Source organism: Octopus bimaculoides, chromosome 3 (assembly GCF_001194135.2).
Source record: "Octopus bimaculoides isolate UCB-OBI-ISO-001 chromosome 3, ASM119413v2, whole genome shotgun sequence".
Classification (NCBI taxonomy): domain Eukaryota; kingdom Metazoa; phylum Mollusca; class Cephalopoda; order Octopoda; family Octopodidae; genus Octopus; species Octopus bimaculoides.
Window position 1 is genome coordinate 167611762 of NC_068983.1, and position 10676 is coordinate 167622437.

General features: G+C 38.3%; 1 protein-coding gene across 1 annotated transcript in view; it reads right to left on the reverse strand.

Annotated features, from left to right (window-relative positions):
• Nucleotides 1-10676, reverse strand: part of LOC106874631 (uncharacterized) — a 77961-nt gene that overhangs the window by 3002 nt on the left and 64283 nt on the right. The window contains exons 7-8 of the mRNA XM_014922429.2: nucleotides 8401-8483; nucleotides 6652-6801 (exon numbers count right to left, since the gene is read on the reverse strand). Of these exons, the coding sequence (XP_014777915.1) occupies nucleotides 6652-6801; nucleotides 8401-8483 (233 nt within the window). The remainder of the gene's footprint in view (nucleotides 1-6651; nucleotides 6802-8400; nucleotides 8484-10676) is intronic.

A 10676-nucleotide genomic window follows, 5' to 3' on the forward strand; every position in this document is an offset into this window, starting at 1 on the left:
ATTTTTTTTTTTTTTCAAAATATACGGAGATTATGATTCTGAAAAAAAACTGTTTCTACTTAGGGTCAACGTTACGGAAAAAGGTGAAGAAGAGGTGGGGCGGGGAACAGAAATTTCAAAATTCCGATTTTTGGCAAAAAAAAAAATATAATAATTTGCGAGAAAATAGGGGTGGGGGACGAGAGGAAGACTTTCCAAATTAAGTCTTCATTTGCTGATATCTAGGCATGCCTAGAATGAGGAGGCACGTTTATCGATTTGACTACTCGCATGAGACGTCCCTTAGTTTAAAAAAAAGCGGACTTGTGTATCGATTGAATATTTTTGTCGCAGTCATTGAGATGGTTGTCATGCGTGCTAAAAATAGCAGCCAAATAGGCCTTACATCACACTCCACTACAAATGTTTGTTTTTTTTTGCATAATCGTATGAAGTCCCGCTTATAGAATTCAAATTTGCAAAAATTTTCTGAAAAAAGTTATGTCGTGTGTAATTCATATCAAAACACAATTGCTATCTTCAGGATGTTGACAAAATGTGCAATCACGCACAAAATGAAAGCTTTGAAATCGTGTTTCTTCACTGGGTGAAAATGATCAAATTTTAATTTTTGAAATCCTGGCAGCCAAAGGAACTAGATCCGTATTTGCTCCAGTAAAGACGTGTCATCTGACTCTGCTCTATTGACTTCTCTTTGGGGAAACCATTCTACCTTTCTGACATTCTCCGTAGATATTCTTTTTCACATTATTGATGCCTCCAGTCAAGAAAATTTCTCGACAGTGCAGTAGTGATTATTTATCGTTTGGATTTATTCCCTCTCCTCAGAACTGTCAGTTGCCTTCTTTGCCATCAAGCATTGATCATCGAAGCAATGAAGCCTTCACGCTTGAAGTATCACTTTGATGCAAAGCATTCTGAAAAGAAGGACAAGCCGTTATCATACTTTTTTGCAACTGAGCTGCTCTTTCAAAAAGCAAATACAAACATTCAACACGCTACTCCAGGAGAATGGCGGGTTGAATGCATCGTACAACATTGTATTGCTTGTTGCTAAGTCTGGCAAGTCTCACACAATTGGAGAAACATTACTTGGCCCAGTTATCGAAGAGGTTTGTCAATCGTGATACACCAAAAAACGTGATAACATTATGAAGAAGATCCCACTTAGTAATAACACAATTTCTCGACGCATCGATGGAAAAGGGACAACGATGTCAAACATCAGCTCATTAATATTCTCCAGCTTTATCAACTTTCTATACAAGTGGATGAATCAACTGTTGATGATGGTAAATGTTCAGTATTTCAGCGAAGACTTTCAACCTTGTGAGGAAATGCTGTTCACAGAGAAAATTCCCACTTAGGTGCAACTATTTTTCACACTTCCAAGTCTTTCCTTTTTGAACATCCCACTCAGTAATATTCTTGCCTGTGCGTCTGATGGAGCCCCTTCGATGATAGAAAGATACAGAGCTTTTTCATCTCTTTCCTAAAGCGTGAATGTTTCCCACCAGATACTAATTGTTCATTGCTTGGCACACCGGCAGCATTTAGTGGCAAAAAATATCAACCGTACAGTTAGTTATGAAGACTGTGGACAAATTGAAGTCCAGTCCCTTGTCTGATGGAATTTTCTATCAACTCTGTCTGAGAAATGATGAGGACTATACTAAATTCTTACACCATACCCGAAGTGCGGTGGCTGTCAAAAGGAAACTGTGTTTTACGCTTTGTTGAACTGTTTCATAGAATCATATCTTTCTTTGAAGCTACTCCACTATCCGTTTCATTGATGATTGCGATATCTTTGTGATATAGTCACGAAACTAAATAAGTTATTGTAAGGAAACAGAAAAAAACTCTCGTTGATTGTAAATCATCTACCACTACCTTCATTTCGAAATTGGTGTTATTTAAGACTAACATTTCAAAATATCAATTCCACAACTTGATTCTTTGAAAGATGAATTGATTGATGAGGGTGGTTTAACTACATATAGTCATTGCACGATGACATGGTGGAGCGATTTCAAGATGTTATTGCGCTGAATATTCCAAATTGGTATAGCAATCCGTTTGAGTTCGATTGCGAGGATGATGTTCAGGAGGAATTGACAGAATTACAAAATGACAATGACACCACGATGAAGGATTTGTAAACAACCGCATATTTAGTTCAAACGACACTAACAGGGCAACGAGTTTACGAAACACTGAGCTAGAATGAAGAATAGCTGCATATTTCGATAGAAAGTTAAAGTGAAATAGTAATCAAGTAGTCGTGGATTATTATTGTTTTATGTTCCAGCATAAAGGCTGTGGCAACGCCGTTTTTATTAGGTCTAAATGCTTATTGGGATTGTCAGAATGGAAAGAAGACAGGCAGATAGATACTGAGCTGAAGTGAAAATAATCTTGATTGGTAAATAACTTAGATTGAGGTTTGTTAGTGACGAGTAGAGAAATATTGAAAGGTGATTGTCAATGGACAAAATTATTAATCACCCCCACCACCGCCGCTTCTCCGTTCACGCATGCGCTTCAGCACACGAAACGATCGTCTGCTTTCATTGAAACTTCCAAAATAATGGACAAGAGACAGTGGAAGCAAACAAGAGAAAGTTCAGGGTAAGGTATTTCTTTTTTAGCTTTATTCAAATAACTGTAATCAGGTCTGTTAAAACTTTATTAATGTCTATACTCTAGCAGAACAACGATCGCTACCATTTTCAATTCAATATTTCTATCATTGATGGACATAAAATCAAATGTAGCACAGCATTCATGACTTTCAGAAACATTATTTCATACTTTGAACTATTGAAACATGGAGTAAAGTACCTTTGCAGGACACTGCACCCTTCAAAAATTCTGTTTCCCTAAATTCACCAACGCTATTCCTGACATGCCCGTCCAGCCTTTCCTCCTCTTTATGACTCTTTTACCATCCTTGTTGATGCCTTTTTGTGTTTTATTCTGTCTATCATGTACTTCTATCTTTTATTGCTGTCTTCTTTCTTTACTTATGTCTGTTTTTGTTTCTGACTTGTATACAATAAGTTCATTATAATGTCTTTAATTTTGTTCCATAATTAAGACTGTTTACTTTTTGACGTAAAGTGAAAAATAATAGATAATAACTTACAAAATAGAAGACATAAGAATAGAACTTTCAGAAATGTCTTTTGGGGATTGTCCCTTTGATACTATTATTGAGGTAGACTTTTACACCAACTTAACAATCAAATGCTTCAGAAAAATACACAGTGCTATCTTACAATTTTCAAAATAACCTTGGAATTTCATGGGTACTATTACATAAATTTATCCTGTAAGGTATATTATGCATTCAAAATATACAGCAGCGTGAAACGGGACTGTGTACTTTCCCCCACCCTATTTGGCATCTCCTCCTTTGCAGTCATGTTAAAACATACATTTGGGACACCAACTGACAGTGTTTACCTCCACACCAGACTAAACAGTTTACCAAGTGGCAAACTGTTTAGTTTGTTGAGGCTGAAAGCAAAATCCAAGATGCACCAGGTGCTCATCAAACAGTGGACTCTGAAGAGCAAATGCTGTACCTTGTGGACAAACTCTCAAAGGCTTGTCAGGAATTCGGCCTGATTATCAGTCTGAAGAAGATCCAAATAATGGGTCAAAGTGTCAAGTATGCTCCCATCATCACCAACAACTACAAGCTGGAGGTAGTCCATCAATTCACCTATCTTGGCTCTACCATCACTGATGACCTCTCCCTGGACCCTGAGATCAACAGGCAAATCAGACATGCATCCTTCACATTTGCCAGGTTCACAAAGAGAGTCTGGAAAAACCCAAAAACTGGCTGCAAACACCAAAATTGTTGTCTATAAGGCATGAGTCAGTGAGACACGGAGCCCCTACTCTAGTCAGGAGTGGCATCTCAACATCTTTCACCTTTGCAATCTAAGATGCATGTTGGACATCAAGTGGACAAACCACATCACCAACACCAAAGTCCTCGACTGAGCCAAGATAGCCACAAACACATCTTGCTCCAGCAGCATTGTTTGTGCTGGCTTGATCATGTTCATCACATGCCAGGATCCCAAAAGCTCCGTTGTATGGGGGAATTGGCTACTGGCACAAGAGTATGAGGATGACCTCATCCTCGTCTCAAAGATGTCTGTAAGAAAGATATGAAGTTGCTTAATCTGGACGTCCTGAGATGGGAGGAGGTTGCAAATGATTGCCCATGCTGGAGGCAAGTACTGCGAAAGGGAATGAAGAGAGCAGAAGAAAAACAGGAACTTGCCATCACAGTAAAGTGCCTTGGACGGAAGGAAAAATCATCAGCACTGGCAGAGAGTTCCTTCAAATGCATGACTGCTACTCCCATGTGGACCTGTACAGCTACAACAGATGCTGCACAACCATCAGCAGCAACTCTTTCTTTGGATGCCGATCCATGGCCTCTCGAGACCAATGGATGCCTACTACTACTACTGAGATATGTTATCTAAAATATTATTCTCACAAAATCAGGAGCAATCTGCCAAACAATATATCACAAGATTAAATATAAACAGATTTTCAAAAGAGTTCCTGTTCTCAGGTTATAAAGTTCATAGTCAATTTGTTTAATAATAATGGTTTCTAATTTTACCACAAGGGCAGCAATTTTGGGGGAGGGGATGAGTCGATTACATTGACCCCAGTGTTCAACTGGTATTTTTATTGACCCCAAAAGGATGAAAGGCAAAGTCGACCTCAGCAAAATTTGAACTCAGAATGTAGTGACGGGCAAAATGCTGCTAAGCATTTTGTCCAGCTCGCTGCCTTTATAATAATAATCCTTCCTACTATGGGCACAAAGCTTGAAATTTAGAGGGAAGGGGATAGTCAATTACATAAACTTCTATGCTCATCGTCATCATTTAATGTTTATTTTCCATGCTGGCATGGGTTGGACGGGTTGACAGGCGGTAGCCAGGCAGAAAACTGCACCAAACTTGTGTGTTTGTTTTGGCATCGGTTTTATGGCTGGATGCCCTTCCTAACACCAACCACCCTGCAGATTGAACTGAGTGCTTTTTACATGGCACCAGCACAAGCAAGGTCAGTTTTGGCATGTTTTTTTTTTCAGCTGGATACCCTTCCAAACACCAACAACTTTAGTGTATGGACTGGATACTTTTTGCATAGCACCAGCACTGGAAGGGTCACCAAGTAACTTTGCAAGACAAGGAATCTTTGAGAGGGGAAGAGGGAGCATTGGAAGAAGTGAACTTGTGCCAGGGCATACTCACAAGGAGCAAGGATCAGAACATAAATGGGATGGTAGAGTAAAAGAAGGGAGAGATAGATGGTGGCAAGTGCCAAGGCATAACCTTGAGGTTCAAATGCTATAAGTGGTAGGGTATTGCCAAAAAAGCATGAGTAAGGAGTAGACACTTCACATGGATGCACAGAGTGTGGGGAATGCTGAAAGGGTACTTATTTCATTGATCCCCAAAAGGGGATGCAAAACATCAAACCAAAAGAACTGTTGGTAAGCATCTTGCCCAGTGTGCTAATGATTCTGTCAGCTTTGCTACCTTGTGATAAATTATAACAATCCTTTCTATTATAGGTACAAGGCCTGAAATTTTATGGGGATGGGGCTAGTTGTTTACAGCAACGTCAGTGCTCAAGTACCAAGTCTTATAATTTGCAGAAAGAGACTCTGCAAGACCTCTGATAACAGGTTGCTGTCTGCTCTCACAGAATGAGCCAGAGCGAGTAAGACCAAGAGCTCTGAGAAGTAAAATATAATAAAATGTATGATCAATTCTTGCAGGAAATTCCTGAAACAGTTGACAAAGATAAGATTTGGTAATGGACTATGAAAAGCGACTCAAAAGTTGAAACTGAAGCCCTTATCTTCACAGTCCAAGAACAGTCACTAAGAATGAACTATATCAAGTTCAATCTTGACAAGTCAGTAAGTTCCCCACTCTGTCGGTTGTATGGTGAGAAAGGTGAAACAATAAACCACATTATTAGTGAATGCAAGATGCTCTCACAAAAAGAGTACAAGAGAAGGTATGATAACATTGCCAGATTAATCCACTGCAAGCTCTGTCACAAGTATGACATGAACAGAAGTGAGGAATGGTATGAACACCAACCAGAAAAGGTTGCTGAAAATGAACACTCTAAGATCTTGTGGGACATGGCCATCCAGTGTGACCATTTTATTGAGGTTAGAAAACCTGACATTGTTGTCACAGAAAAGAAGAACAAAACAATTATTGTGGATGTTGCTTCACCATGAGACCACAGGGTGAATAAGAAGGAAATATCAGGAACTGAAGTGGGAAATCAGGAAACTATAGAGAATGTGGCAAGTAGAAGTGGAACCGATTGTGGTTGGTGCACTTGGAGCAGTTAGTAAAAGGTTGGATGCTTGGCTTGAGAAGCTAGAAAAATTAGCATTAAAAAATCTGGCTGTTGCAGAAAACAAGATTCTAAGGAGGATGTTAGCAAGTTGAAGAGAAGGTCCAAAGGATCTTTGGTCATTGGATATAGCTGGCTCTTTTGGTATAGTGTCAGTATAACATCTGCAAGAGTGAAAGCATCATAGAGATGATGATGATGATAATAAGGAATGTTTTTACTCACTTTTGACAGGGAATGAATGTTATAACATTTCTGTCTGCTTCGAGACACTTGAAGTTTATCATTGATGTCAAGAAGAACTTCAGTTTCGTCAACTATCTCCTCCTGGATTAATTCTTCAATAACATCTTCAAGAGTGATAATCCCAATTATCTGAGTAAAGATTTTAAAATAACAGATGTCATGTATACATACGTAATTGAAAAATACACCATTGCTCTTGAATACTCATCAGGTTATAGCCATAGATAATACATGTAAGGTCTGTTATATCCCCTATATAGAACATGTGGGTCTGTTACAGCTCCTAGATAGTACATGTGAAATAACATTATCATTGTTAAGCTGGTGTTTGGAAGATAAATAAAATTCTAATGGAAGGCATTAATTTAAATCCCTTTAAAACAGGAAATTATTATCATAGTATCAGAGGCAGTCTCAGTTTGGTTTGCATCAAAAGAGTTAGATATATATTTCAGGTGGTGTCTATTAACATTCTTCACTAAAATCTAGGAAAACGATGTCCACTTGCTAGCCAAGCTCACACCTACAAGCACACCTTCTGTCTCAAGACTACAACTCTTCAAAGAATCATCTCATCAGTCTAGAGTTGCTGTATAGATTTATAAGGCAATTTGAAAGAAATTAGGTTGCTATTGCTAGCAGGTAAAACGACCATACAAAGGCTTCCTTACTGACTCATGAGTTGTGATAAATAATGGTGTCTGCTGAATTATCCTAGGTATAGACACAATTGTGATTGAGAAGTTTGCTTCCCAGCTACATGGTTTCAGATTCAGTCCCACTGAACATGGGTCAACCAAAGCCTTGTGAGTGGATTTGGTAGATTTGGAAACTAAAGGAATACCTGGTGTGTGTGTGTGCCAGTATGATATTCTGTATCAGACTTGAAAAAATAATCCTACAGTTGACTTGACTGACTAAGCCCTCAATGACACTACTCCAGCAGTCCAATGGCTGAAATCAGTAAAAGAGCATCTGTGTGTGCACATATGTGTTAGTGCCTCTTTCTCTTGGCATAGTGTAACAGTTGTTGACGGGTGTCAACTTCATACAAATGGTATTCTTCATTTTTAATCTTCTGCCTGGGGAAATATTACATTACTTGGAAACAAGTGAGGGTTGGCAACAGCAAGGGTATCTGGCTGTAGAAGATCTGCCATAATGAATTCCATCAAGTCCAGTCCACATGACCATATAAAAGTGGATATTAAACTGATGGTTTAGTCTTTTTGATACCAACCTACCTGAGACAATCTCTGGATCTATGATACAAGCACCTTGTTCTAAAATGATTTAAATTAAAACCTTCCATCAAAATTTCATGTTTCAAACCTCAACTTAATAACAATAAAGTTATTTTACTAAATTCTTTATTTTCAAAATTAATTGGAACAAAGGCAATCTATTTCAACAAAGATATGGCTATGAAAGGGTTAAAGAAAACATTTCTCCAATAAAAATAAAATAATTTAAAAAGTGAACATTCAAGTATTTATGGCAAGAATCTAAACACAGCTCATTTTATCAAGAAACAATAATGTATCAGACAGTTTTCATTAAATTCTTCTGTTAATATTTAGTATTCCAAATTAACTCAAATACATAGTTAATCAATATTTGCAAGAAATATATTAAGGCAAGTGCAAATCTAATCAACTTTGTTGAAAAACAGAAGTAAAATAAAAGATTGTTTGTTTGTAAAGAGAGAGTAAATAATGTGTGAGATACCTTTGCATCGAGGGAAGCAATTGCTGCAGTTGTTGTGATGATAACATCACCCGGCATTTGTTCTCTCACAATACATAAATGACCTTGAAAAGATTGCAATATAGATATATATATATAGGTGTGTGCATAAACGATGAAAATGTGGCATAAAGGGACAACAGAAAAAACATACAGATTAGCAGGAAAAAAACCCCACAATGGACACAGAGAAGCTCAATCCGCTCATCATCACGATTTTGACACCTTCCAATATTATTATTCAATTTAGCTGAACCAACAACGTAAGGGATAAGAGTGAGTGGACATGATAGATATGAACATGAACAGGAAAAAAAAATGAGACTAGTATGTGTGTGTGTATGGTGGAGATAAAGTTAACTGACATCGAGGACTGGAAGCCATCTGAATATTGGGAAAGAGTTACCTACATTGTGATGATTCATATTGAGTACCAAAATGCTGGCATCATGACTGCTGTTCAATGTTCTGTGAACATTTTAAAGGCTGCAAAACGTGGACAGCTGTAACAAATATTACAAAAGCCATTGCCAGCAAGAAGGGACAAAACAGACATTCTGACAGTGTCCACACATTGGAATTCATCCTCACATCTTTGAACAAGACCTTAGGCTCAACTCAGACAGCTATGAGAAGCTGTTGGAGAATGAAGACAATCTCTGGCTGAAAGGCCATATATATGTGGCAGCAGGATTTGCTTGTGTGCCATGCCTCCAGAAAGAATTAGAAATGGTTGTCAGAGAATTTCTACAACTTCAGTAGCTCTCATTTCTGGCTTCCTAATTCTGCCAATTGTAATCCCATGGATTACTACATACAGTTGAGAAAGACACCAACTACTCTGCTTGTAACACCAAGGCTGAGCTGGTGGCCATGATCGAAGAGGTATTTGAAGATCTTTCCAGAGTAAGGAATGCATGTGCTGAGTTTCAGAACCATCTTGAGGCTGTGGTGAAAGTGGAGGGCAGCTACTTTCACCCAGTCATAATCTACTTTGCAAGCTTCAGAATAAATGATAACCCAAAGGAGCAAGGTCAGGAGAATATGGAGGATGTGGAAGCCTTTCCCACCCTAACTCCTCAATCTTGGCACATGTGAATCTTTTACTATGAGGTCTGACATTGTCATGATGGAAAAAAAAAAACCTTTCGATTGACTAGAAACCACCTTTTTTTCTGTAGGTTTATCAGTTACTCTATCAATTTGTTCACAGTACACTTGTGCTGTAATTGTCTGGTTTTGTGGCAAGGTTTCAAAGTGTATTACACCAAATGCTTAACAGAACCTTTGAAGGATGAAGATCTTGTTTTGGATTGGGTCTTGCTTGTTCTCCTGGTTGAACCCATTGACATCAGTGTTTAACATTCTTATGGAGTATCCAGTTTTCATCACCAGTCGCTAGGCAGTTCAAAAATGAGGATTCATGGGAATAAAAAGCAGTGCAGTTATTGAATACTCTCTTCAATTGTTTCCACTCAGTTTATGTGGAACCCACTTGCCAAGCTTAGACACAATTTCAAGTTCTTGCACATGGCAATGGGCAGTTGATGAATTAACCTCTTCTGCTAACTCTTCAACAGTTGCATATGGATTTCTTCCAGTTGTGGTTTTTAGCACATCACTATCAAAAGAGCAGTAGACATCTTCCAACCTAAAGTCTCTTCGTCAAAATTTATGGAGCTATCATTGGCACTTGCAAATATTCAAAACACCTTCACTATACAATTCTTGCACATTTCTCACAGCATTTGTTGCTTTTTTATACTCATGAAGCATGACATGTCTTATGTGCTCTTCTGTGACTTCCATTTTTATGAAGGGCTATTAAAGCAACAAATTATTATTTGTGTGTCTGCAAGCCAGAATCTATCTAACTGAAGCTTTCCTTGCTCTGAGGTATTTATGCACCTGTGAAAAGATCTTGTTTAAATGTGTTAGAGCATGTTTCAACAAGTATGGTCTGAAAACAACATTACTAATAGGTGTGTGTGTGTGTTTGTGTGTGCCAGTGTGACATTTTGTATCAGACTTAAAAAAAAAAAAATCCTGTGGTTGACTTCATCATCATCATCATCATCATCGTCGTTTAACGTCCGCTTTCCATGCTAGCATGGGTTGGACGATTTGACTGAGGACTGGTGAAACTGGATGGCAACACCAGGCTCCAATCTAATTTGGCAGAGTTTCTACAGCTGGATGCCCTTCCTAACGCCAACCACTCAGAGAGTGTAGTGGGTGCTTTTACGTGTCACCCGCAC